Raw genomic sequence first — 27,846 nt, forward strand, 5'->3', positions numbered from 1 at the left:
CCCCCATGGTCTTCTGATAAGTTTCTCAGGATCCACATGAGTGAAAACATATGGTATCTGTCTTTCTCTGTATGGCTTATTTCACTTAGCATAGCACTCTCCAGTTCCATCCACGTTGCTACAAAAGGCCAGATTTCATTCTTTCTCATTACCACATAGTATTCCATTGTGTATATAAACCACAATTTCTTTATCCATTCATCAGTTGATGGACATTTAGGCTGTTTCCATAATTTGGCTATTGTTGAATGTTTATTTATTTTTGAGAGACAGAGAGAGAGAAAGAGAGAGTGTAAGTAGGGGAGGGACAGAGAGAAAGGGAGACACAGAATCTGAAGCAGGTTCCAGGCGCTGAGCTGTCAGCACAGAGCCCAACGGGAGGCTCAAACTCACAAACCATGAGATCATGACCTGAGCCGAAGTCGGACACCCAACTGACTGAGCCACCCAGGTGCCCCCCCAGTAGAAGAGTATTTTAAATAACACTCATCATCTCATGCATTTGGAAGAGGACATCATTCCCAGTCTCTTCGCAAGGTTCCTGCCCTGTTTGTTCTGTCCTATTTGGTTAGGTTCTTTACTCCCTATTCCACCCATTTCTTTCCTTACCCTTTATTTTTACTAAGTTAGGCACCAACTCAGTTATAGGTCACTGGAAGCAGGATCAAGAGTCTGATGTCTCTTTCCAATGGCCATGGATTCAGAAATGAGATTTCCCACCAAAAACAATTGGCCCAATTAAAAAACAAAATTCAAAATCCAGACGGATGTATCCTTTAACTTCAGAGATGGGGGCAAAATAGGTCTCTCTCATCCACATGGGCCTTGGAGATTACTTGTCCAACATTACAAGAGGTTCTAATCTATGTGTGCTAATAGATTGTCCTCCTCCTCTTAAAGTGAAGACAAGTTATCAGACAGATATTGGGAAAGAGTCAAACTCTACTCTGAGCAGACTGGACCTCAGTTTGGTCATATGAAAACAATCTGATTTCTCAGCTAATGTTTTTCTTTTTTCTTTTCTTTTCTTTTTTTTTTTTTTTAAGGGGCTGAGTGTATCCTTTGGACATTAGAGGCCAATGACAGAATTGACAAGGTACCTGAGACAAATTGGACAGGATGGGCAAAGTCAAGTTCTCATCCGAAGTTGAGGAACGGCCCTCTGCTCACAGAGGGGAAAGCAGAGGGGTGGAGATTAGACCATTGGAAAGAGAGTTGGGAGGACAGTGAAAATGTCCAGGCAGGAGGTGATGTATTCCTGAAGTTGGGTAGGAAAAGGACTAGACAGAAGAGGAAGGATCAGTGTGAGCAAAGAGGGGACATGGGGACATGGGGACTGATTAAACATGAGAACAGGGAAGAAGGAGGAATCTACAATGTGCTGGGATGCTGCATGAAAAGGAATCCTAACCACCCCCCGCCCCCTGCCACACACACATTTCCAAACTGCCCATGGCCCTGTAATGCAAGAGGCAGCTGATCTGTGGATTTGAAAAAATACCCCGTGTGGAATATTCACTTTGTAGTTAGAGCAAAGGTTCTTGACATGGCTGCACATTAGTATCATCTGGGGAGTTTGAAATTCTTGTGCCTAGGCCCCAGCTCAGGCCAGCTGAATCAGAATCCCTGGGTATTTTCATACCTCTCCCCACCTTCCCCTGCAACAGAGGTAAGGCTAACGTGCAGCCAGGGCTGGGAGCCTCTGGGCCGGGGGATACAGCACGCAACTACCTGCCTGGACTCCTTATTGGAAGTGTCCACAGCTTGAAGCTTAGTTTGGCTCAGCTTGGACCCCTGTTGCTTGGAGTGAGAGAAATGACCTGACCTGTGGGACTCAGCCCTCTGTGCAGAGGCCGGCAGGGAAAGCCTGGAAGGGAAACAGGAAAGGAAGCCAGGTGTATGGCACACGTGCTTCCCTCTGCCTGTGGAAGGAGGCAGCTGTCACACTTCTACATGTCACGTTCACCCAGGGACATTTGTCAGATGCAGATGCCTGGGTCTCACTCTCTCCTTGGATCAGGAGTCTAGGGTTCGGCCCAGGAATCTGCATCTTAATGGGTCCCAGGTGACAGTGACAGAGGGTTCACCACACACGTGTGCACGTGCACACCCCCCAAAACCCTGCGAGGCCTGCAGGAGCAATGGTCTATGGGCCCCTGTGATGGACGCGTACAGGCAGAGATTCTCCTTCACCCTGGACCCCGGTCCAGGAGATTCTGAACAGTTGGGACTGAGGTAGTGCCCAGCAATGTAAGTGTTAGAAACGATTAGAACTTCCATTTCTAAAAATGGTTAAAATGTCCACTTGGGGGCCTTCGTGGAAAAGAGGTGGACCTACCCGAAGTTTTCTTTGTTTACTAGAAGGTGGAAGTGAAACTGGAAGGGCCCTTGGCTCACTTACTCCTTATTCCCACCCAAAGGGAAACTGGGGGGCTTTCCGAGGCCGACGCTAGCAGCAAGCGCCAGAGGTAAAGTGGGAGCCGAAGAAGCGGCCTCCGATCTCCGAGAACTTCAGTTTCAGCAGTGGGTCTCAGGCCGGAGGACCCCTGCCCCAGAGGCTCGGATGTTCAGTGCTTGTGGGCTTAGGAAAGGTTCCCACCTGTCCTGGCCCTCCCTTAGGCCCTCTCCGTGGGAGAGGAAAGCCACACAGCCACCTTGCCACCCTCACCACTGGCCACTGGGAAGGTGCTGAATGACGCAGGGGTTGCTGTACCCGGAGAAAAGGAAGCCAGGTTCTGGGCAGGTGCCACCTGCCCAGCAGGCTGCTCTCCCAGCTTTGTTTTTCCTTTCTCTAAGCCAGGAGAGGGTTGTGGGAGGGGTGTTCCCTCAGGAAGAAAAGGCACCTGGCCTCCTAATCCCCCAAAGCAGAGGCATCTCAGGCCCAGAGGCCCCAGGGTCTGGTTCCACTGTCCTCCCTAGAGAAATATGGGAGTGGGCTCGGAGAGGCCCAGGAGTGCTTCCGTGTCTCATAGGAAGGGGAAACAAACCCTGCTGTTCCAGAGCAGGCTTCGGTCAGAGGGGCAGCAGCCGGTACCAGGACAAAGGCCCTTTTGGAGGAGGTGTCAGTGTTCACACCCCACACCCCAGAAATGGGGCCTGGGCTGGTGTTTTCGCCAGCTAAGGCAGCTATAACAAAACGCCACAGACTGGGCGGCTTAGGCAACAGACATGTATCTCAGTTCTGGAGGCTGGGAAGAGGCTGGCCCAGTGCAACAGGGCAATTACTCAGCTCTGTCTTCTCCAGTCCCAATTCTGGACCTCCTCCATGCATTCTGATCAAAAAGAAGGACTAATCTGCTCTAAAGTGGCAGTCACCAGGAATAACCCAGCCCTGTTGTCAGGATTCATTGTAGAGCTTTAAATGTGTTATAAGACAGTTTACAACGTTGAAGCAAAATCCAGGGATGTACATGGGTTAAGTTAAAAGCACAATTTTATATTTTCTCGTCAAGCAAGTTGACTTGAGGCAACAACTGAAGTATAATTTAATTCAACAGGAAACATCCCACTTGGAGGGAAAACAGAAAACCAAAAAAAAAAAAAAAACAAAACCTTAAATTAAAGCCAAACATTCTTTCCAAGGCACAGCACTGACATTTCCAGATTGACAAGCACAATGAGTTTGTTTCCATGAAACAAAATCATGAGTCCAGAGTTTGCCTTTGAAACAGCTCTCCACATCATCTCCATTTCTCAGGGCTCAGGGAACGATGCTCGTGGCCTTCCTCAGGGCCAGGTAGCCAGTGACGACATCAGATGGCAGCCTCCGGATATAGGAAAACTCTTCAATGGTGCTGAACCGCAGCTTGCTCTGGGGGTCAGTGTAGTTGGCCTGGGTGGAAAACAGGCACAGGGAAAGGCGGAAAATTGTTGTTAGTGCTGAACATTTTAAGTTCAAGCTTAAAGTTTTTTTCTATTGTACTTAAAGTAAAATATCTTCATTTTGCCTTCCTCTGTCACCATGAACGCTAAACTGCTCACTTTGGCAAAGATTGGTTAATCTTCCCAGACTGGAGAAATAATTCAGGGTATGGACGAAGGGAAGAGGAGTGACCACATCAGACACTACGATTCTTCTGGTTGGTGTCACAAAGGCTAGAAGAAACAGGTCCAAAGTGGAATTCATGAGGATCATCCCTCCCTGGTCCCTGCCTTCAAACCCCCCCTGCTTTGGGGCTCCTGGGTAGGTCAGTCGGTTAAGTGTCTGACTCTTGATTTTGGCTCATGTCATGATCTCACGGTTCGTGAGACTGAGTCCTGCATCAGCCTCTGTACTGATGGTGTGGAGCCTGCTTGGGATTCTCTTTCTCTCTTTCTCTCTCTCTCTCCCCCCGCCCCCTGCTTCAAACAGATGTTCTAGCTCCATCCCCCAAGGCAGGGAACAGGGGCTTGCCGTGCACACTCACCCCTCCCTGTCACACCACGCCTGCCCCATGTGCACTCCACTCCTGCTCCTCCACACCGTCCCCGTGCCACTCCTGTGGCTCCCTGGGCTACACCGCAGAGCTGGAGGGGCCGCCCACACCCACCCTCCCACTGGAAGGGACCACCGCCCTACAACTGCAACCAGAGCCATCTTCACAACTTGTGCTTCTGATCATGTCATTCATTCCTCAGCAGATCTCTCAGTAGCTGCTCTCTTTCCTCAGGACAAAGGGCCACATCCTCAAGCACTGCTCCTCAGAGCCGGCAAGCCCTCCTGGGCCCTCCTTCCCAAGCCTCTTCGGCAGCCACACGTCCCCACTCTGGTTCCAACTGCTCTGGCTCTCAGGCCCTCCCTGCATTCATGCCCCATTCGCCCTTTCCTGAGGAGGGGCCCCCAACTGGGCCACTTTACTCCCTAATTGCCTGCTTGTCCTTCAGGACTCGGCCCCCAGTCATCTCATCAGGGAAGCTTTATCTGCTCCCCCACTCTCCCCACATCTGTCTCTCACTCTTACACTTATTATCTGCATAACTCTTTGACTAAGGTCTAGGCTGAGAGGCTCCATGAGGCAGGAACCCTGTGCTTTGCTTATCACCGCATCTCTGCCCCTAGTGCAATACGGAGTGCACGGTGGGCCTTCAGGTGGTGTTTGCACAGCGAGTGATGACTGAATGAATGAACGAACAAATGGACTATCAGGATGATCACAGAAAACAGAACTCACTTCCCACTGACATATCAAAATTATCTTTTAGTGTGTTTTCCCCACATGCAAAGTGGAGAAAATAAATTCACTGACTGTATTACCTCAAGTCATGTGGCTTCTACAGATTTTGAAACAAAACATGAGGATGAGTCATTTGGAACTCCTTGAAAAAATTATAAAAGATGCCATTAAAGTCTAGACAGATAACGTCCAGTTACTCGAGTGTGGACTGTCTGCTCAGCGCAGATCAGCTCTGTGTGGCCCCCAGACATGCAGCAGTGCTGTTATTTCAGGGGAGAGGGAAGGCTGAAGAAGCAGGAAGTTGAAGGGAGTCAGTGGTAGGTTTCTCACACTCTATAAAAAGTCCTCAATTCAGCCACAGGGGATCTCCCGAAGCTATTTAACATCCAATGTGTCAGGAAAATGAGATTATTCCTAAAGATTCATTAAAGCTCTCCATAAAATAAAACTTCAATCCTTTGGCTTAATCTAGATCTTACTTTCTGTACCACATTTCCTGTAATGACAGTAATATCAAGGAAGGCTTAAGTAGAGAGAGAGCAACAAGTCCCCTTTGAGGGCTCCTGGCCACGCAGCGGCCGGACGAACTGGCTGGCAGGGGACACTCTACCGCAGTTCCAAGCAGGGGTGCAGGCCTGTGCGTCTGGCTTTGATCATCTGGCCTCCGTATATGAACCAGCTCTGGCCTGGCTCCACTTCTGTGGCTGCCTCACTCCTACCACCACACTGTGCTGAGCCGGCCCGCCCAAGTTCAGACCTCGGTGCCAAGAAGGCTGAGGAATAAATAACGCAGAATACAGAGATACTCTGGCACCGACAGAAAGGTTACCAACAAAAGCTCGCACAGACCGGACCTGACCTAGTATTCTGAGCAGAAGGGAGGAGGCCAAGTGACACCCCAGAGGTGAACAAGGGAAAAGCTGCACTCCTCCAGTCTGCCCTCCTCGGATTCCACGCCTTGAGCCTGAATACAACAATGACCGCCTTCCCGTGGGGCGCCAGTAAAGACCTGTAAGGCTCCCCTGGCTGCAAGGTGACCGGCAGTGTTCACTGCTCACCCAGAACCACTGTACTTCCCATCACTTTGTAACGAGGGCTAAACACAGGTGTGACCCTGCACACCTCCCTGCCTGCCCATGCCCAGCGGACAGGTGTGGCAGTGTTAACATGAGCTGGGCTTCATTTTTAATTATGTAACTTTAATTAAAAAAAAATTTTTTTTTCAATGTTTATTTTTGAGAGACAGAGAGAGGCAGAGGCAGAGTGTGAGTAGGGAAGGGGCAGAGAGAGAGAGAGAGAGAGAGAGAGAGAGAGAGAGACAGAATTCAAAGCAGGCTCCAGGCTTTGAGCTGTCAGCACAGAGCCCGACATGGGGCTTGAACCCATGAACCGTGAGATCATGACCTGGGCCGAAGTCGGACGCCCAACCGACTGAGCCACCCAGGCGCCCCTATGTAACTTTAATTTACATAAGCAACAAATGGACATATTCAGAGGAAAGGGAAGAGAAGGGAAAAGGAAAAGAAAGGGAAGGAAGAAAACATTATGAATAAGACTAAAGTCCTCTTTTCCAACCCTCTACCATCCAAAAACCCTTGCCTTTCCCCAAGGAAACCACTGTAAGTGGGCATGCTTCCAGACCTTGTTTGTATATACCCTTACACATATATACAAACACACCAGAGAAATTACCCAGTATATTTTTGTGAGTGGGTGTTAGTTTCTGCATAAGTGGTACAATGCTGCTTCTACTACTTTGCACCCTCAGTAAACGATACAACTTGGAAGTTTATCCATGTTATTGCATACACGTCGGCCTCACAGGACAGTATGAAAACACCCCCAACCCCACAACCCTGTTGACTGACCTTGATTTTGTTTCCAATATTTTGCTCACCATCACATTTTCTCATAATCACTTCTGCATGAAGCTCCTTGTGCACACTGCTTCCCTAGAAGGCAGACTGCTGGGTCCCAGGCTTTAGCTTTTCTGCCTCAATAGGTATTGCCAAATGTCTTCCAAATAACCCAGACCAAAGTATTCCCACCTCAAAAGGGCCATGTGTGAGGATATCCACTTCTCTATGTTGATGTTTATAACCAAATGTTTTCATTTCTTTTTTTTCTTTTTTTAATTTACATCCAAGTTATTTAGCATATAGTGCAACAATGATTTCAGGAGTAGATTCCTCAATGCCCCTCACCCATTTAGCCCACCCCCCCCCCACACAACCCCTTCAGTAACCCTGTTTGTTCTCCATATTTAAGAGTCTCTTATGTCTTGTCCCTCTCCCTGTTTTTATTTTTGCTTCCCTTCCCTTATGTTCATCTGTTTTGTCTCTCAAAGTCCTCATGAGTGAAGTCATATGATTTTTGTCTTTCTCTGACTAATTTCGCTTAGCATAATACCCTCTAGTTCCATCCACGTAGTTGCAAATGGCAAGATTTCATTCTTTTTGATTGTCGAGTAATACTCCATTGTAGATATATATACCACATCTTCTTTATCCATTCATCCATCGATGGATATTTGGGCTCTTTCCATACTTTGGCTATTGTTGATAGCACTGCTATAAACATTGGGGTGCATATGTCCCTTCGAAACAGCACACCTGTATCCCTTGGATAAATACCTAGTAGTGCAATTGCTGGGTCGTAGGGTAGTTCTATTTTTAATTTTTTGAGGAACCTCCATACTGTTTTCCAGAGTGGCTGCACCAGTTTGCATTCCCACCAGCAGGGCAAAGGAGATCCCCTTCCTCCGCATCCTCGCCAACATCTGTTGTTGCCTGAGTCGTTAATGTTAGCCATTCTGACAGGTGTGAGGTGGTATCTCATTGTGGTTTTGATTTGTATTTCCCTGATGATGAGCATTTTTTCATGTGTCGGTTGGCCATCTGGATGTCTTCTTTGGAGAAGTGTCTATTCATGTCTTTTGCCCATTTCTTCAAAGGATTATTTGCTTTTTGGGTGTTGAGTTTGATAAGTTCTTTATAGATTTTGGATACTAACCCTTCACCTGATATGTTGTTTGCAAATATCTTCTCCCACTCCATCAGCTGTCTTTTATTTTTGCTGATTGTTTCCTTCGCTGTGCAGAAGCTTTTTATTTTGATGAGGTCCCAATAGTTCATTTTTGCTTTTGTTTCCCTTGCCTCTGGAGAAAACATTTTCATTTCTTCCCTACTGATGATTTTTTTTTTTAAGTTTATTTATTTTGAGAGAGACAGAGACAGTGCGAGTAGGGAGGAGCAGAGAGACAGAGGGGGAGAGAGAGACTCCCAAGCAGACCCTTGCTGTCAGCACAGAGCCCAACGTGGGGCTTGAACTCACAAAACCATGAGATCATGACCTCAGCTAAAACTAAGACTAGGACACTTACCTGCCTGAGCTACCCAGGCACCCCTCTTTTCTACTGAGGAGGCTTTCCCCTTATTATCAGTGAGACTGAATATCTACTTACTGGTCATCTGCATTTCTTCCTTGTAACTGTATTCATATCCTTTTAGCCAGCCCTTCTATGGGATTGTCTTTGAATGATTTGGTAGAGTTCTTTGTATATTCAAATTTTCTTAATTCTTACATACAGTGCAGCAAGAAGTTTTAGGTTAGGTATGACATGACAAGTCCTTGTCCATTACACAAAGGGACCTGGAACAGTGCTTCTCAAAACGATTCTCATGCCTCCTGATGTGTGCAAACCAGGGCAGTAGCCCATGAGCTGCCTAGTGGTGAGGATAAAGCTACCTGCCCATAAACCCTAGCTTCTCCAAGGAGAAATGTCCATTTGGAACCGTAAGAGAATAACTGCTGCCAGACCAGCTCTCCTGCTCTGAACAACTATTAAAAAAAAGGGTCAAATACATAAGGTGACTATTTTCAGGCAGGAGACAAATCAGCGTAGGACTACAACATTGCTCACAAGTTGAACTCCCCTCCAAGGTTAGAAGGGGATATGTACTCTGAATGGAGGGCAAAAGAATCCACCACACACACACACACACACACATACACACACACACACACATACGCATGTGCACGCACACACACGCTGTGTTACAGCACTTCTACTCTCCCTGTTGTTTTTTTGTGATCACTGTTTAAGGGTCTATGTTAGAAAGTTTGTAGTGCACCGAGGAGTGTGTGCTTTCCGGAGGAAAAGCTATAATACACAACTGATTCAGAAAGTATAACTAATATTATTTTCAAAAATATAAAAAAACCTCAAATCTTCCCCAGTGTAAAATGTAGCCCATTAGTTCAGTCAGTTTGTTACAGATGTTTGGAGTCCTACATTTTTATAAAAATGTAAAGCATTTAAATGATGTCTATGAGTTTTGAAAAGTGAAGTGTGCCTCATTATTTCTACAGTTATGAGAAAAGGCCCATCTTCCAAACATAAGAGTGGTGAAAAGGACGGGGAAGCGGGGCTGAAGGAGATGAGGTTCTCTGAGGTTCCAAATTCAGCAAGTTGCCCAAGTCTTACTTGTCCAACAACGTTGCTGGTGTTGGAACTGTGTTCCCCAGAAGCACTTTAGGGGTCACAGAAGTGGGGAGGACAGAGGACCAGATCCACATGGGACCACACTGGGTCAGTGGGCTCCCAGGGATTCTGTCAGAGATTTCACTTGGAAAAGCGATGCATAAAATGTTTCCAATGCTTACAAATAAGTTTGAAAATCACTGCCTTTACCATAGTGTGTCTTTAGTCTTTGGAGAAGTTTAAATTTGTTTTTTAGAGTACGATCATTTCGAAGATGCGAGAAATTTTTTAAACCTCAGCAGTTAAAAAAGAAATTATTGTTTCATTCATGTTATCTCATATATTAATGAGAAAAGGAAGGGGAAGTGAAACTCGTGTCTCCCACCTTCTGGAGCAATCTTCCCTCCAGCCTGCCCACATGGATGCCCCAGGCTGCAGCCACTCTAAGATAAGCCTGCAGTGCTTCAGCACAAACCCATTACCTATTCAAAGTATGCAGGCTCCAGGCAGGGTCAGGGCTGGTCGGTATCAACACTGTCTAAATAGTATTGTGAAATCTCCTCTTCAACTCAGTGCTAGGAGACAGAGATGTAATTATACTCACAAGAAGACCTGAAACATCAGAATACTTCTTAGCTGGTTTGAAGGATGGAGGAGCATCAATACTGAAGTCTATGGGAGGAAAAAAAGAAAAAAGAAAAGGAAAGAAGATAACTAGGCTGGCTTTAAAATATTCAGATCCCTTTCCTTTTCCCTCCTAAAATGCTGTTGGATAATATTTCTGAAATTAATATTCTGCGATCAAGTGCTCCCAAAACTCTCCAGGGGGATAATGCATTACGTCACAGACCAAGTGCAGGCTCTGGATGCAGCCCTGCCCTGTCCCCAGGGAGCCTGTGCTCCAGCAGAACCACCGGAAGAGCTCATCTGCCCACAAGCCACTCTCACTGTCAGAGGCTACATGGGCTGAGGGCGATGCCAAACAACCCCCTAATTGGGTCTGCGCACCCGGACACCGGAATGTCCACACCCGGACTGCTGACTAATTCACTTGTCACCCATCTGAGTCACCCCCGTGAAAGATGTGCCATGGGGCAGGACGCAGACAGAGATTTGACCTCTACTTTCCGATGAAGTTGAACAGAACTTAAAACAGTGCTTTACACAGATTGGAAAATACTGCAGCATAAAGCATTTACTCTGAAAAACAACAGCCCAGAAAGCAAAACAGAGTTAGCCTCTAAGCTAGTTGTTAGAAACCCTCCTAAATCTTGGGCAGCCTTGGAAAATACATTTTAAGGGGAGACTCTTGAGTAAGAAGTTTGCCTGACAGAAACACCAGTACGACCATATCAGGACCTATTCCTCCAGACGGAAATGTTAACGGTGACACCAAAAACCACACACGCATGACGACACAAACAGGTTCAACACAGATACAGTTATGAGGAAATACGTACAGTATCTCCCTATAGTGAGGCAACTATAGAATTCTTAGGCTAAAAGTCGTTTCCTACATTAATGAGGACACAGACAAATCATGTAGGTTTGCTAGAAGTTGCTAGTCTGAACATTATAAACACATGAAAGGCTCCAGACAGCTCACAGTTAGGGTCGTTCAGTTGCCACGGCAATGCCCTTTCCGAAGCGAGGATCTGTTTCAGGTTCTTCCAGGTTCTGTTCTTCTTGCCAGCTACCGCGCCACCGTGGCCAGAGTGCTTGAGTTAAAGACGTGGATCAGAAGAAACAAAACTCAGTGGAGGCTACCATTTCAGAATCTGAATCATGCTCATTCATAACTGTAACACAGCCCTCATTCTGTCAGCTCTCTTGTGCCCCAAGGGCTGTTTTTTTAATTTTTAAGTATGACACTGTACACTTTAATCTTACTTATAAAAACACAACTTTTGGATTATCAAAATCCATGAGTTAGTTGGTGATAGAATAGAAATAAAAGGTGGTTTGTTTGTTTTAACATGCTTATAGAAAATCACATCCTTTGTTAGGACTAACTTTATAGAATTCACTCATGAATTTCCCATTACTTTAAAAGAAATGCATTACAAAATTAGATTTAAACTCATGACTACATCTCTAAACTCCCTTCTGAGGGCAGGTCACTGCCTCATAAATTACTGGAGATCCTGGAAAACCCACGTAAGCCTCCCATCATGGCATGGCAAACCTTCTGGAAATTTCTTTTTTGTTGTCATTCTATAAAAATGACAAAGTAAAATGGAAAAGAATAACAAAGTCTGTTGCAGGCACTGGTAATATTGTATTTTCAAAACTAATTAATGAAAAACTTCTTATGATGTAATATGAGTCTCTATAATAATATAATTATTATATCCTTTAAGAATGAAAAGAAGAGTAGCCTATTTCTACTTTAGAGCAACATAAGTTAGATTTACTTATGCTAAGGAGGAGCACTCCTCCTTCAGTTAATTATTTTAAGCCTCACCTAAAACTTCTGTAAAACCAATGAAAAGGGATGGTGAAGAATCATGGAAATGACCCACCCTCAAAGTAGTATCTTTAACCAGTTCCACAAAAGACACCCAAATCCTTGGGAACCAGCACACTGGGAGATCAATGGGAAGGGCCCTCCTTCTGCCTCCACCCGTCTCCTAGCAGCCTCCTTACCACAAAGTTTGGATCCTTAAATGGCAATGGCTTGGCAGCTTTTTCCATAGGTCCTGTACTATAATCAGAGGGCACCATTTTATTCTCACTCATGGCTTCCATGCTGATACCCTTAAAATATAATAAGGATAGTCTGAGGTCAGGTTCTTCTAGGTGAGTTCCCTAACTCGGCTCCCAGCAAGACACAAGATGATACCACAGGACATGTGAAGAAAGACAGTGTCCCAGAGCCCTAGCAGGTGGCCTGCACCAGAGAAGGCCATTCCAGACTGGGAGCAGCCCCTGTTGTGCAGAAGCCACAGCAGAGACAGCCAGGACCCCAGTTCCCGGTTCCCTCAATGTGCCAAGCATTAGAGATGGGTGTTCTACCTGAGCCAGCTCATTTAACTCGGACAACTGCTCTTATCCCCAGTTTCCAGAAGAGAAAATAGAGGCTCAGGGGTATGGCTTCAAGGCCACACAGTGATTGCCTCTGGATTCAAACCTGCTGATCTTTCTTGTCAAACTGTGTCTCAAAACATTGAGACAAAAAACGCTCCAGCCCTTGGTAAGGGTGTCGTCAGCCAGAAAACCCAGGCTACAGCTCTTATGCTTAAGGGGAGCAGCAGGATAGAGGCATTCGGAGGAAGGAACAGAGAGAGGGAGAGGAGGCTGAATGTCCACAGGTCAGCTGGCTAGAGCCAGAGCATCCTGACAAGCAGGCTAAATACTTTAAAACAAAAAACATTTTATTTTTATTTTTTAATGTTTATTTATTTTTGAGAGGGAGAAAGAGAGCTGTCAGCTATGTGCTGACAGCAGACAGCAGCGATGCAGGACTCGAACCCACAAACTGTGAGATCATGACCTGAGATGAAACCCAGAGTCTGACGCCTAACCAACTGGGTTACCCAGGCATCCCAAACAAAAAACCTTTTAAGTCAACCATCACCTATAAAAAAAACAAGCCAAACTAAGAACCAGTTCTGATTTTTAATGTGATTTCCAGACTACCATATTGGTTTTTTTTTTTAATGATACATAATTTACATACAATGAAATGCACAGATCTTAAGTGTAGGTTTCAGGAGTTTTGCCAAATATTTACACTTGTTTCATCTATGTCCCTATCGAGATACAGAACATTTGTATCATCCCAAAAAGTTCCCTCAGGCCTCTTCCTAGTCAATACCTTCCACCCTCAGGTGGTATCTCCCAGAGATGGGATCTGACAGCGGGTACTCTTGTGTTGGCTTCCTTAGTTCAGCACAGAGCATTTGAGACCTGCAGTGTTGCTGCAGAGGTCAGTAATCTGTTTCCCTGTATTTGTGGCCACTCAGCAGAGGAACGCCACCACAGTTTGTTTATCTACTCTCTGCTGATGAACATTTGGGGCAGTTTTAGTCTTTGGCTATTATAAATAACGCTGCTGTGAACATTCTGTACCAACCTTTGTGCGGACCTGTGTTTTCACTTCTCCTGGGTAAATACCTAGGAGCAGAATGGTTGGGTAATAGGGAGACTGCCAATTCATTTTCCTAAATGGCTGCCCTCTTTTACACTCCCAGCAGCAGTGTAGGAGAGTGCTGGTTGTGTGTGTGTGTAAATTCCATCACCACTGCCCCCACCCCCGCAGGGACATCCATGTGGGGGCCACGGGGCCACTCGCTCTGCTGCAGTGGTTCTCTGAACAGTCTCCTCTCAAAGACCATCCCAGACTCTCTGCCAAGGTCTCTGCATGTGGGCCTGTGCTCCTCCTCTGTCCATACCACCTCTTTTGTCAGGCATGCCCCTCAACTCATTCCCCCTTCACGATCTTTCCTAACTCTTCTCTATTCCAGAGCCCAGCTCGATGTCAACTCTGTAGGAGCTAAGAGGCCTCCAACTTCTCAACCTTTTCCCACCATCCGTAGCCACGAATGTTCTATCTCTTCTCTCTCCCTCCCTGTCCCATGAGTCCTTCCCTCGGCCCTCAGCCTGTATCTGCACCGTCCTCAGCTCTCGGCCTGAGGACGGGCCCTGTGGTGCACACCTTGCCCACTCCCTTCTCTCCAGCACAGTCAGTGACACACTCTTAAATGCAAGCCTTATGTGAGTCCGCAATTTACAGTGGGCCAGTGGGCCCCAGTGACCTTCAGATTAGAAACACACCCTGGCCTCCTCTCCTGCCTCAGCGTTCACTCCCCCATCTTCCTGTATTTTTGTATTTTCTGGTACAAAATCCATTGAGTCATTTTCTATATGGCACAAACAGTTTCCAATTTTCCCGTGCTCATTTGTGCTTTACTAAGATTATTTTCATTGGGATTATTCCATGTCAGTTTTAATTTTGTAACAAAGATTAGATTTAGCATTTTGTACATAACTTTTATTGCCCTTCTACTTTTTCCTTCATGGTCATGACATTTCTGCCAGGTACGTGTATCCTAGGAGACCCAATGTGATGAGGAAAATTTGATTTTCCCATCACATTTAATCAATAATCAATGTTACCTTGTATAGGTTTAGCCAGTTGTCAATGTTATTTTGTGTTGACTATTTGTAAGACTAATATCTATTATAAATTAGATAAATGATGGATAGTTCGTGTTTATGTCTTAGTCGATGAAAAAACAGCAGCTTTATGAAACAGGGAACAACAGACCAGAAGAAGGAGAGACCAAGAGACAGGTGAGCAGATGAGAGACGAGACTCAGAGTGAGAAGGCAGAGCAGGGACACACCCTGCCTGCTTCACTGTATGGCTCAGTCTTCCGTCTCCTGCATCTAACCCAGTGCCTGGCACAGAGTAGGTTCCAAATAACAGCTAACTGATTACCTAGTTGGCTAGAGTTAAGAAACAAGACAGCACAGAGTAACTCAGTGCCAGCATCCATATCTTAAGATGCACATGCTCAGGAGTTTATTGTAAGGAATCCTCTCTGGGGGGAATGCAGTGGCCGAACACAAGGAAACACAGGAAGGATGACTCAGAAATGACAGGGCCAGGTTACCTATGGGGCATGGGGAACCAGGTGGAAAGGACAAGGAGATGGGAAGGGCAGACAGGAGTAAAACTTCTCTGAGTACAGCTTTGTGTAGAGTTTTGACCTTCTGAACCATGTTAAAGTTTCACATACTAAAAACAAAAAGTAATAATAATAGTAATAAAACCAACAAGGATGGGCAGCAGGTAGGGAAAATGGACTACAAACGAAAACAAATCAACCTAACTGTATTTTGAATGACAAACATAACCACACTGAAGGGGAGGAAGGGAGCGAGAATTCCAGTGACCTCTGAACACAGTATTTTAGCAATATAACCTAAGGCTAAAGGCAAAAATGACCATAAACAATTGGTAGGTTTTTTTTCTCACAAGGGTACAGGTTAAGAATTCCGAAACTACTATATACGTATTCTAAGAAGGAGGAGATGAGGAATGACAGAAGGCTAGAATGAAGCCTGTGCTACGGGGCTGAAATCAGAGGTTAGCAATGTGGACTCATGGTTTTAACACAGCATAGATCGAGAAAGAGATACAGAGAGTAAGGGGGAAGAACACACACATACACACAAACACACCAATAGTTGCTAACTCTCCCCACTGAGAGGGCTGGAAAACAACAGGCACACCTGTGTTCAGATCCTGGTTTTTGAAAGTTATTCTCCTAGAACTACTGATCCTTAAAAAAATAGCTGGTTCTAGGGCTGGGGCAAAAAAGTACAAGATGAGCCTGTGGTTCGAGAAAAGTAAGAAAAGAGCTGTATCAGTTTGCTAGGGCTGCCATAACAAAATGCCACAGATTGGGTGGGTTAAACAACAGAAATTTATTTCCTCACAGTCTGGAAACTACAAGTCCAGGGCAAGATGTCTGCAGGGTTCTCCTGAGGCTGCGCTCCTTGGCTTGTAGATGGCTGTCTTCTTGCTGTGTCCTCACATGGCCTTTCCTCTGTACACTCCCCTCCCTGGTGTCTCTTCCTCCCATAGGGACAATGGTCGTAAGGGATTAGGGCTCCACCTTTATGACTTCATTTAACCTTAGTTACCTCTGTGATGTCCCTATCTCCAAATACAGTTACATTCTGAGGTGTACTAGGGTTAGGACTCCCTATAAATCTTGAAGGGAGGGGCACCTGAGTGGTTCAGTCAGTTAAGCATCTGACTTTTGATTTCAAAGAAGGTCATGATCTCACAGTTTTGTGAGTTCAAACCCCACATCGGGCTCTGCACTGACAGTACAGAGCCTACTTGAGACTACCCTCCTCTCTCTACCCCTCTCCTGCTTGTGCTGTCTCTGTCGCTCTCTCTTGCAAAAAAAAAAAAAAAAATCTTAAAGGGACATAAATTCAGTCCATAACAGCACTCAAAAACTGATGGGGGTATATTAAAGGACACACAAGCCAATTTGAAGAGGTCCCCACTAGCTAAGGACACTTTGAGCAAAAAACAAATAACACTGATCTAGAATATATAAAGAATTGTTATCACTCAACAACAAAAAGACAATTCCATTTTAAAATGGGTCAAGGATTTCAATAAACATTTCTTTGAAAAAGATCTACAAATGGTCAACATCATTGGTGATTAGGGAAATGTAAATCAAAACCACAATGAGATACCGCTTCACACTCACATGGCAACATACAGGATGGCCACAATCAAAGACATAATGTGCTGGCGAGGATGTGGAGACACCGTAACCCTCATATGCTGCTTATGAGAATGTAAAAGGGTATGGCCACTTTGAAACATAGTTTGGTATTTCCTCAAAATGGTGAAGAGGATTATCCTATGACCCAGTAATTCAACTATTAAGTGTATACCCAAGAGAATTAAAAAAAAAAAAAGTCTGTGCAAAAACCTGCATGTTCATAGAAGCATTTTTCATAATAGCCAAGAAGTGCAAACAACCTACCTGTCCATCAATGGAGTGTTATTCAACCACAGAAGGGAATGAAGTACTGATATATTCTACACCACGGATAAGCCTTGAAAATATTATGGTGACTGAAAGAAACACACACAAAAGGCTGCATATTGTATGATTCCATTTACGTGAAGGGATTAAGATCAGAGATGGTCAGGGGCTGGAAGGATGGGGGAATGGGGAGAGACAGCTAAGAGGAAGAGGGTTTCTTTTCAGGGTCATGGAAATATTCTAAAATTAGATGGTGGCACAACTCAGTGAATATCCTATAAAACACTGATGAGTACACTTAAGAGGGTGACTTTTATGGTATGTGGATTATAACTCAATAAAGCAGTTAACAAATAAACATGGATGAATGAGTAAAGCTAGTCTCAAAAAAAAAAAAAAAAAAAAAGCTAGTCTCGAAGTATCTCCCCACGGGATACCTTAATACAAACAGTGGAGAAACCCTGCAGACACCATCTGACTAAGTGCTCCAAGCTAACACTGTCAGTAACAGAACATGTGGCCATCGTGTGCCAGGATGTGATGCACTGAGAAGGGGACAGTGTCACTTCTGTACTCCTGCCAAAAATGTATTACGCATATCTAATCACGAGGAAATATCAGACAAGCCCAAACTGAGGAATATGCTATAAAATAAGTGACCAGTACGCATCAACAGTGTCAGGTCGTGAAAGATAAAGACCGAAGAACTGCTCTACATAAAAGGAGGCTAACAACATATGACAACTAAACACAATGTGTGATCCTAGACTGGACCCTGGACCAGATCAAAGACAAGCGTACGTTCTATGTATCGGTGTCAGTGTTGCTTCATTGTGAATGCCCTAAATTGGATGGCTGTACTATTGTTATGTGTCGGAGAATGCCTTTGGTTTTAGGACATCCACGCTGAAATATTTAGAGCAGTAAAACAAAACAAAACAAAACAAAACAAAACAGGGGTACCTGGGTGGCTCAGTCGGTTACACATCCGACTCTTGATTTCAGCTCAGGTCATTATCTCACAACTCGTGAGTTCGAGCCCTGCATGGGGCTCTGCACTGACAGCTCAGAGTCTGCTTGGAATTTTCTCTTTCCCTCTCTCTCCGCACTTCCCCCACTTCACTGCTCAAGCGCACACACTCTCTCTCTCAAAATAAATGAATAAATATTAAAAATAATAATAATAAATAAAATTTTTAAAAGTACAGTGGCCAAGAGAGATCTCTCCTCTGGGGTACAGCCAGCTGCTAACCTGACGGCGAATGAGCCAGGGGCTCCACGGACCTCGAGAGGAAGCTATAGCTGGCATGCAGGTCAGGAAGAGCGACAGTCACCTGCTCTTTCAAAAGGCAAAGGAGGAAGCCTAGCCCACTGGCTGGAAGACACATGAGATGAACAGGTCTAAGAAAACCCACTGCTGTCAGAAGAAGCAAAGGGGTACTTTTCTCAAGAAGCTTAGAACCAGGGTGGCTACGGGACTACCCCATGAGGAGCAGGCTGATGGGCATGGACTTTCAGGAGGCTGGGCCTACAGGAAGGCCTAAAGTATGTGAGAGACAGGAAAACAGCCCCAAGAACCATGCAGGGAGCATCACATCAAAACAGAAAAGCATACTGTTGGGGTTTTTCATTAAGAAAATGACTACTTATGTAATGTCTCCACCTGGGAGAGAATAAACAAACGGAGCTGCTAAAGCAGCAAGGAGAGATCCCAGAGGGACATGGAAAAGCAGGCCCCAAGCCCCCCCCCCCCCAATGATTACAGAACCATCCACAGAACACGCTCAGCTGGCAGCCACCAGCCTCAAGTTATAGCCTTAAGGCTTTCCTCCCCTGCAGGAACTGCAGAAAGATGGCATCTCTCCCTTTCTCTGCATGCCTCTTTCCTGATTCCTAGTGGAATCAGGTGCTGTGTGCACAGTGAAATCCTGGGAAGGAATACGGGGCGCTCTTTGATGCAGGCTGTTCCCAGGCCCCAGGGAGAAATGGGAACGCTGGCGGGCAGAGAGGCCTCGCTGAGATTGGGGAGGCCACCGAGAAAAGCAGGTACCTCAGCAAGTGTGTGCGGGTGGGAAGGTCTGGGAGCTCTGCCAGGGGAGCGGAGGCACCGTCAGACAGGTGCATCTGCTTGGCGGGGGGAGGGTGGGCGAGACGGCCAGAAGTCTGCATCGCCGCCGTTCCAGGCGGCACCACAGAGAAGGGGCAACAAGGGAACGGAGGTGCTGTGCTCAGGCCCTGATTTTCAAAGCGGACCCCACCTGTTCATTTGGTCCCTCAATCCTCTGTCCTTCCCTTGTCAGCAGGGCCAGTGAGGAGCCAGGCTGAGGAAGGCGCAGAGAAAGGAAGCCATCCCAGCGAGACCCGAGCCACATGGCTCCAGAGCTGCCTCCTGCCTGGCAAACTCATGGCTCTCCTCCCTCTCACACCAGGCTCCAAGAGAACACCCCCACTCCGGGCCCACAACTGGGTGTTCTGCCCTTCTCTCCTCCCTCACCCCAACCTCCCCGGGACTGCGCCCTCATTCTTCCCTCCCCAGGGCTTCAGCCATGCCCAGAGCCTGGTGCCTATTAGTGACGCGATCAGAGGGAGCGGCCTGCAGTCAAAGGGAGGATCAAGTCTGTGAGGCTGGAACACAATCAAATAACATTTTGAGTGATGTGCAGTTTCCACATTACTAAACCACGTTAACACCAAGAGACTTCATGAGATGAACCGTCCCATCCCTGAGACATGAACACCCTACGAAGAAGAAAGAAGTAATGCTTAGCACTCAGGGCTGCCCCTCTGTGCAGCTCGAGAAGAGCTGACCTAAGGCCCAGGGAGGAGATACCTGGCCGTGCCAAGGCAGCACAGGCCTGCAGTCCGTAAGGCCTCTGCTCGCCCAAGAACAGCTACATCTCTCTGGAGGGCAGCCTGCATAACTGACCCAGACTTCAAGATAACGTCACAAAGAAGAGAGACAAATGCCCTTTGTCTTATCACTGAAAACCCAAATCCTCAGTTACATCCACCTAACAGTATTCTAGAATCAAATCGCTGAGCCTAAACCAAAACTATAGCGTTGTGGTAGGGTTACTGAAAATAGTTCAAGTGTGAGAAGCAAGCTAACTATTCAATCAAGTCGATTAAATAAGAGCACTCAATCCCTTGAGAAGTCTGTCAACACAGAGAGATTCATGAAATAACGCTAAGTGAAAGCAGGGTCCACAATGTCATACATCAAGGACAATGATGAAAAACTGTATCTCCACGTAGAAAACACAAGCTGTCGGGGAAGAAGTGGGTGACTTTTTATGTCCACTTTAAAAACAGAAAAAAGGAACTTCTAAATCTAACATTATCATGATTTTCTTTTAAAGTCGGGGTAGAATGATTACTTTTTGGACGAACAAATCAGTCTAGCATTCTCTGGTGCCTCCAATTACAGAAGAGTCTATGATCAACTGCACTCTGCATAATAATAACCTTCTCAAGGAGCAACTGCTGCTGCTTAACATATTTAGTTAGATGTTGTGTTCACTGCTTAACCATCACATATCAGTCTATTGTGTAACACTCAGGCGACAGGACAATTAGGTTTCTCTGTAGAGTCTACCAACTTCAATATGCATCTGGAAAGTCTACAATGCCGTATACTGATCTAATCAACCCCCCAAAAAGCATTTCTATGTACCATGGATTTGGTTCTATCAAATATTTAATTCTATCTTCCAAGGTAGAAGAGTGATAAGAGTGATATCAAGAGAGGCAGTCAAGAAAAGAGAATGTGGACTCTGGACAATCCACCTGGGTTCCAATCCTGACTACTGTGTGTAGTTTGTGTGATCTCGGGAAAGTTACTCAATCTCTCTCTCTCTCTCTCTCTCTCTCTCTCTCTATGATCCTGTCTTTTTATCTGGAGAATAACAATTCACAGAGGTTTATTTTAAGAATTAAATGAGGTAGGGGACCTGGCTGGCTCAGGCAGTGGAGCATGCGACTCTTGACCTTGGGGTAGGAAGTTCAAGCCCCAAGTTAGGTGTAGAGATAATTTAAAAAATAAAATCTTGGGGCGCCTGGGTGGCGCAGTCGGTTAAGCGTCCGACTTCAGCCAGGTCACGATCTCACGGTCCGGGAGTTCGAGCCCCGCGTCAGGCTCTGGGCTGATGGCTCAGAGCCTGGAGCCTGTTTCCGATTCTGTGTCTCCCTCTCTGTCTGCCCCTCCCCCGTTCATGCTCTGTCTCTCTCTGTCCCAAAAATAAATAAAAACATTGAAAAAAAAATAAAATCTTAAAAAAAATAATAATAATTAGGGGCGCTGGGTGGCTCATTCGGTTAAGCGTCCGACTCCTGATTTCGGCTTAGGTCATGATCTCGAGGTTGTGGGTTGGAGCACTGCATCGAGCTCTACACTAACAGTGTAGAGCCTGCTTGGAATTCTCTCTCCCTCTCTCTCCCTCTCTCCCTCTCTCTCTCTCCCCCTCCCCAACTCGTGCTTGCTCTCTCTCAAAATAAACTTAAATAATAATAATAATAATAATAATAATAATTAAATAAGATAGTACTTGGAAAGTGCTTAGCACACATTGCCTGGGATACAGTAAATCTCAATAGATACTAATTATTATTATTTATAATGATTTCTTTCACTTTAGCAAGTGTATCTGTTCGCCAACCTAAGTTAACACTAATCATTTCAATGTATCATAACCAGAATGAAAGGGAAATAGCACTTTCCAGATTATGTCATTATTGATCAACACCCGTATTTTACACGGAAAATACAAATCCAGTTGTACAATTTGTACAATTTAGCAAGCACGAACAGTAATTTCTGCTGAATTAAAGATTCACTTTGATGAAATAATTAAATTATTTTAGTACTATTAAACTATTTAATACTATTTCCTAGGACTGACATAAAGGAATTTCTATAAATGCTTTGCTCAGAATATCAAAAATATCCTTGGGACACCTGGGTAGGTTAAGTGTCCAACTTTGGCTCAGATCATGATCTCACAGTTCACAAGTTCAAGCCCCACAGCAGGTTCTGTGCTGACAGCTCAGAGCCTAGAGCCTGCTTTGGATTCTCTCTCCCTCTCTCTCTGCCCCTCCCCCCCCCCCACACACACACTCTGTCTCTGTCTCTGTCTCTTTCAAAAAATAAAAATAAACAAAAACATTAAAACATATTCTGTTCAACTCCTGACGACTTCCAAACATAAAGCCCTTTAAATTTCATCTATGTACACAATTTTACTTGAGAAACAGCATGCACATTCTAGAAAGTAAAACCCACCTTAAGAATCCACAATATCAAGTTATTTTAACCAATTTCAAAAAGCATTCTAATGTCGTATATAAATGTCCCTTGTAAATTTTTAAATCCCATGAAAGTTTTACAGACACTGCTTTTTTGTAAGAACCAAATAGCTGAAACTATTGAATTTAGGAAATTTAGATACTGAAAGATCTGTAAAGTCCATTTTAACTCAAGAAATACAATTGTTTATATAAAGAGCACTCATTTCCCACTGATAAAACCTTAAGCAATCTGATATGTGTGCACAGCTCCAGCCCTTGAAGGCCCTCCCCATTCAGACCCACCACCCCTCAGAATCCACCTCAAATCCCTCTGCCTCCCCACCTTTCCTTCTGTGACTACCGTCCCTGCATGAGTCCTCATCTTCCTGTCTCTCACCACCTTAGGGCACCAATACCATAGAATACCTATAACCAACTTTGGTACATGGTTAGATATTACTGTATTTTCCTAATTGTTTCATAAATGTGACAGGTAGAATTGTTAAGAAGGCCCTTCAGATTCCTGGCTTCTAGTGTTCATACCCCTTCTACCAGTTATTCAAGCAAACGCTAATATAGGTACCACTGTGAAGGGGTTTTGCAGATATAATTTAGGTCTCAAGTCAGCCGACCTCACACAAAGGAGACTATCCAGGTGGGCCTGCCCTGATCATATATATCCTTCAATCTGGGTTCAGAGCTCAGTGTCAAGAGAAGTCAGAAACATCTGTATGTGACAGGGATTGGATGCAAGAGATTCTCCACAGCCGGCTTTGAAGATGGACGAGGCTGTGTGGCAAGGAATGAGACCAGCCCAGTCAACCCTTTGATTTCAGCTTTGTGATACCCTGAGCAGAAAACCAAACGTCAGTCACATCGTACCAGGACTTCTGACCTGCAACGAGATACCTGTACACAGCCACCAGAATGGCTAAAATTAAAGATGGATGATGCCAAGTATTGTTGAGAGCATAGAACAACTGGAACTCTCATTCTTTACTGGCAAGAATACACAATAGTGCAACTACTTTGGGAAATGCCGTTTGACAGTTTCTGAGGTAAATGTGTGTCTAAATAGTGGATCCAGCAATTCCACTATTATCCATTTACCTAAGAGAAATGAAAACCTGTATTTGCACAGACTTCTATAGGAATGTTCAGAGCAGCTTATCCATAAAAGCCAATCAAATGTAAACTCAAATGTCCATCAGTTGTGGTATGTTTACACAATGGACCAGATACCTTGATACAGATAATATGAATGAATGAATGACTCTTGAAAAGTTTCACAGGGAAACTTAAACACAAAATAGTATGTTCTATATGATTCCATTTATATTCTGTTCAAAAAGCAAAGTCAATCTATGGTGAGAAATATCAGAACACTGGTTACCTGTGGCAGGGAGGGTATTGACTAGAGAGGGTCGGTCACTGTGGAATTTTCAGGGGCTCTTGGAAATTCCCTTGTTCTGGCCACATAGATATATACATATATAAAAAGTCATTGATCTGTACTCTCAAGATTTGTGCATTTTACTGCATGTCAGTCCTATCTCAATAAAGTATTTAAAAAGGGCAGGGGGGAAGACTACCCATTACAACTACAAAATGCAACGGGCACTTAACATCTCTAGAAGGTCGCTCTTGGTTCTTGGTGAATGATGCCACGCTATGTGCTGTAGAGGACAAAGGAACACACTCTATCTTTTCCCTCTTATTGCTTTAAATAAAAAAGCAGAAGCTAAGAAAAATACTAATCTAACCAAAATACTAATCTAACCAAAACACTCCTCTGCAGAAAATCCTTTGCTGGAATTGTGGAACCTAGATTGCCCAGATACCGTGAAACCTGTGCCAGGCACTGTGCTCAGGGCTTTCCGACCACGACCTCATTGAATCCTTTGAACAACTCCATTGGGAAAGACCAAACCCACTTTGGGACGAAGAAACAGAGTCAACAAAGTACTTTTCTGAGGATGAAGGAAGCCATTCTTGGTATTCCTACATGTAGGACATTCGGGCGCTCTGCACCTCACAGACACTCGATAAACGTCCAAAGAAAGGACGAAGGTGAGACACGTTGACTGAAAGAGCAAAGTCCTGAATCTCCATCTAAATGCGACCTCGACGAAGGAACGATCATGCTACTAAGTCGGTATTAACCCCACCCTCCTGCTCTCAAGGAAAACGCAATGCAGTTGGTGCTTGAACCAAATCCCACTTGTCCACACTAGGGAAAAAAATGTTTCATTTGCACTGCAAATGAGATCCGCATCCACCGGAGGCAAGACAGCAAGGTCCCGCACCTTCGCCGGGCCATCGGCGCCTGGCCGCCTGCGCCCTCGCTCGGCCCCGCCCTGCGCACGCGCCTTCGCTCCGCCCCGCACGGCCCCGCGCACGCGCAAGCTAGGCGAGCCACAGCATACCTGCGTAAAGCTGGCGCCAGGCACTTTTTTCTTCTTACTGGCGCTGTAACCCCCAGCGCTGCTGCCGTTGTGGGAAGGACTAGCTGGCCTCTTCTTGCTGTTCCGGGCTATCCCCGGAGTGGAAGTGGTGGCCACAATTGGAATTTGAGCCGCCATCCCTACCGAGTCTTCCTCCACCCCCACCCCCCACCTTCTCTGTGTGGGCTTTGGAACTTCCGGCTCGCTGTTACTTCCGCCTTCATGTGTGAAAATCTGGCCTGGATTCCCAGCGCGTTCGCGGACTTCTTTCGGCCAAATCTAAAAGGCGGAGGTCGGAGCAGTCCCTTCCGTGGGGGCTGGATGGTGTCAGCAGGCGGTGTGCTGCTACTCAGGCGCTCTGAACCGGGGCACGTGCTTGTAAATCCGCAGTGACTGAGGAACAGAAGATCTCCATCTTTTTTCAAACACTGGGTTCTATTAATAACCGTGTTGCCTTTTCTCACGTTGTCAGAAGAATAATTAATAATTGATAATAACAATAACAATATCTGAGAGTAGCGGTAGGGTTGGTCTGAGTGGACTGAACAGACTGAACAGTGGTGCTGGCATTCCCCTTGGTCTCTGCCTTCTCGTGTGGAAGAAATTTGTGTATATTCACTGGGTGTCCAAATGGACTGGAAGGGTAGAGTGGTTTTTAACCTTTTAGGACCCCCAGATCCCTTTGAGAATGTAAGTCCCTTCCCTACCCCCACCAAATGTGTACAGGTGTAGACAGAATTTTACGTGTGGATTTCAGGGAATTCACGGATCTGCTAAAACCTAATTATGAATTTCAATCCCCTCTCCCCCGTTATTTGCCATATACTATATGGGTTGTAAGGAGTTGGTTAAACCATGTCTTTTTTGGCTCCTACTAGAATGTAAATTCTATAAGGTGAAGGCTAGTTATCTTTTATTCACTTACCTTTCCTGGGTCATACTGCCTTGCAAGTCGTTGGTACAAATTTTGTTTTTAATGAAGTAATTCATAAATGAACAAATGCCCTGCAGTAACTAGTTGAAGCTACCGTGTTCTAAAACAGGAAATGTACATGTATGAATCTGGGTATTTGAAGGAAATAGGCTGCAGAACAAGGTAGGTTTAAGAGAGAACAGTTAGGGAAACTAGCTATAATGTTACTGACATCTTTTCTCCTTTGGAGAAAGGAATGCCCTCCTGGTGTTAAAATGTTTTCTCCCGTGCCCCAGTTGCTACCCTATTGTCATCTAAATCTAGTCTTTCTTATTCTTTATCTCAGTGACTGACCCCTCCAACCAGTCACCAAAGCCAGAAACTAGGTGTTGACCCAAAGCCCCTCTCTCTACTGTCCCACCCCCTCAGCTCACTTCTTTCCTTTACTCCTACCCTGATGACTCCATCCCCCTTCATCTGGGTCCCTGCAACGGCCTCCTGATGGAAGTTTGGGCTTCCATCTTTTCCTAATCCTCCCTGACTCCAAGCCTTCCTTCACACCAGCTGCCAGAATGGGCTATCTGAATCATAACTCTAATCATGCCATTGATTTCTTGTATTCTTCAAGGCCCTTTTACCTTCAGGAGGAAATCCAAAGAATTTTTTACCTTGGTATATAACTGGGCTCTGCCCCCCTTCTCTTGCTTAGTTCCAAACACTTAATTCCCTGTGCTCCATCCAGGGACTAACTCTATTTCCTAAACTGAAGGTTGTTCTAACTCATCATGCTTTCGCTTTCATTTCTTCCTCTCCTAGGAATGCTTAGCTCCTTGCCTCCGTTCAGATGCTACTTCCAGCAAAAAGCTTTCTGCCATCTAGTGCACCCTCCTTCCCCTCCTCCTCCCCTTTTCTCACCCCTGCGCACCCTTCTCTGAGGGCTTTGACCACTGCAGGCTCTGTTGGGCTCCTTTGTATAATCCCTTGGTAAATGTTTATTGAGTTCAAATACCAATCTGTACTTTTAAGGAGTCAGGCAAGTGGATGCACCGCCATCTGTCTTCCCGTGGTGAATTAGGTCCTGATCTTGGCTGAGCCCTTCTTCCTGAAACCCTTCCCTGGGGATCTGGAACACACCATCCTTTTATTTTCCTCTTTCTTAACCACTTGTTCTCTCTCTTACAGTTATCATCCTCTACCAAATGGTTTCTAGTCCTACACCAGTTTTTCCCAGTGCAGGTCATATAGTGCTATTCCCCCAGCAGATACATATATTTAAAGTTTTCCAGGTGATTCTAATAATGAGCCACGATCTCCCTGCTCGCTCCTGAGACACTCAGTGTTCTTTAAAATTTTTTTTTTCCAACGTTTATTTTTTTTTTGGGACAGAGAGAGACAGAGCATGAACGGGGGAGGGGCAGAGAGAGAGGGAGACACAGAATCGGAAATAGGCTCCAGGCTCTGAGCCATCAGCCCAGAGCCTGACGCGGGGCTCGAACCCACGGACCACGAGATCGTGACCTGGCTGAAGTCGGACGCTTAACCGACTGCGCCACCCAGGCGCCCCGACACTCAGTGTTCTTGATGCTTGGTCAAAGTCTCTCTGTCCTCCTCAGTCTGGACTTACCCCAGCCCTTTCTCCAACTCATCAAGCCTCAGGTACCATCCAAATATAGACCACTTTCAGCTTTGCTTCTTCTACGTAGATCTTTCTCCAAAGATGCATAGCCAGATATAAAATTCCCCACCCAGATATAAACTCAAGATGCTTACAGGATCTCACACTCAATATAGCAAAAACAGAATTTATCATCCTCCTTGATCCTCTAAAATATGTTCTTCTTCAGTCTTTCCTATCAGTAAATGCCACATTATCTACCAGTTGTTCAAACCAAAAACCAGGTAGCCACCTTTGACTCCTCTCCTTCATCCACCTTCACACCATAACCCTACACCAACCACCATCTCTCTCTCAGACTCCCACATCATCTTATTTGTCTCCCTGCTTCCACCTTTGGTCCCTCCAAACCAGTCACCATTTGGGGTTC

The 27,846-nt window shown here is 45.4% G+C and overlaps 1 protein-coding gene across 2 annotated transcripts; it reads right to left on the reverse strand.

Annotated features, from left to right (window-relative positions):
- Positions 1-276: 276 nt before the first annotated feature.
- INO80C (INO80 complex subunit C) lies at positions 277-25,091 on the reverse strand. Of its 2 annotated transcripts, none has more exons than XM_025931214.2 (5): positions 24,871-25,091; positions 12,283-12,393; positions 11,243-11,354; positions 10,241-10,308; positions 277-3,832 (listed from the first exon to the last, which is right to left on the reverse strand). In XM_025931214.2, exons 1-5 carry the CDS (start codon positions 25,024-25,026, stop codon positions 3,701-3,703), a joined length of 579 nt encoding a protein of 192 aa, XP_025786999.1. In that variant the 5' UTR covers positions 25,027-25,091; the 3' UTR covers positions 277-3,700. The 2 variants fall into 2 exon arrangements, with proteins under 2 accessions (XP_025786999.1, XP_086538880.1); XM_086682754.1 differs by lacking the exon at positions 24,871-25,091 and adding an exon at positions 16,083-16,496.
- Between the last annotated feature and the right edge of the window lie 2,755 nt (positions 25,092-27,846).

Source organism: Puma concolor, chromosome D3, assembly GCF_028749965.1.
Source record: "Puma concolor isolate L17-30 chromosome D3, mPumCon1.1.hap2, whole genome shotgun sequence".
Classification (NCBI taxonomy): Eukaryota; Metazoa; Chordata; class Mammalia; order Carnivora; family Felidae; genus Puma; species Puma concolor.

What these genes read in the sequence shown, in the direction of transcription:
- INO80C (XM_025931214.2), bottom strand. Translation starts at nt 25,026, where the DNA reads ATGGCGGCTCAAATTCCAATTGTGGCCACCACTTCCACTCCGGGGATA. An exon ending in GCAACTGAACGACCCTAACT is followed by an intron (nt 10,309 to 11,242) that starts GTGAGCTGTCTG and finishes TTCCTCCCATAG; the next exon opens with ACTTCAGTATTGATGCTCCT. An exon ending in CTGATGTTTCAGGTCTTCTT is followed by an intron (nt 3,833 to 10,240) that starts GTGAGTATAATT and finishes TTTTCCACCCAG; the next exon opens with GCCAACTACACTGACCCCCA.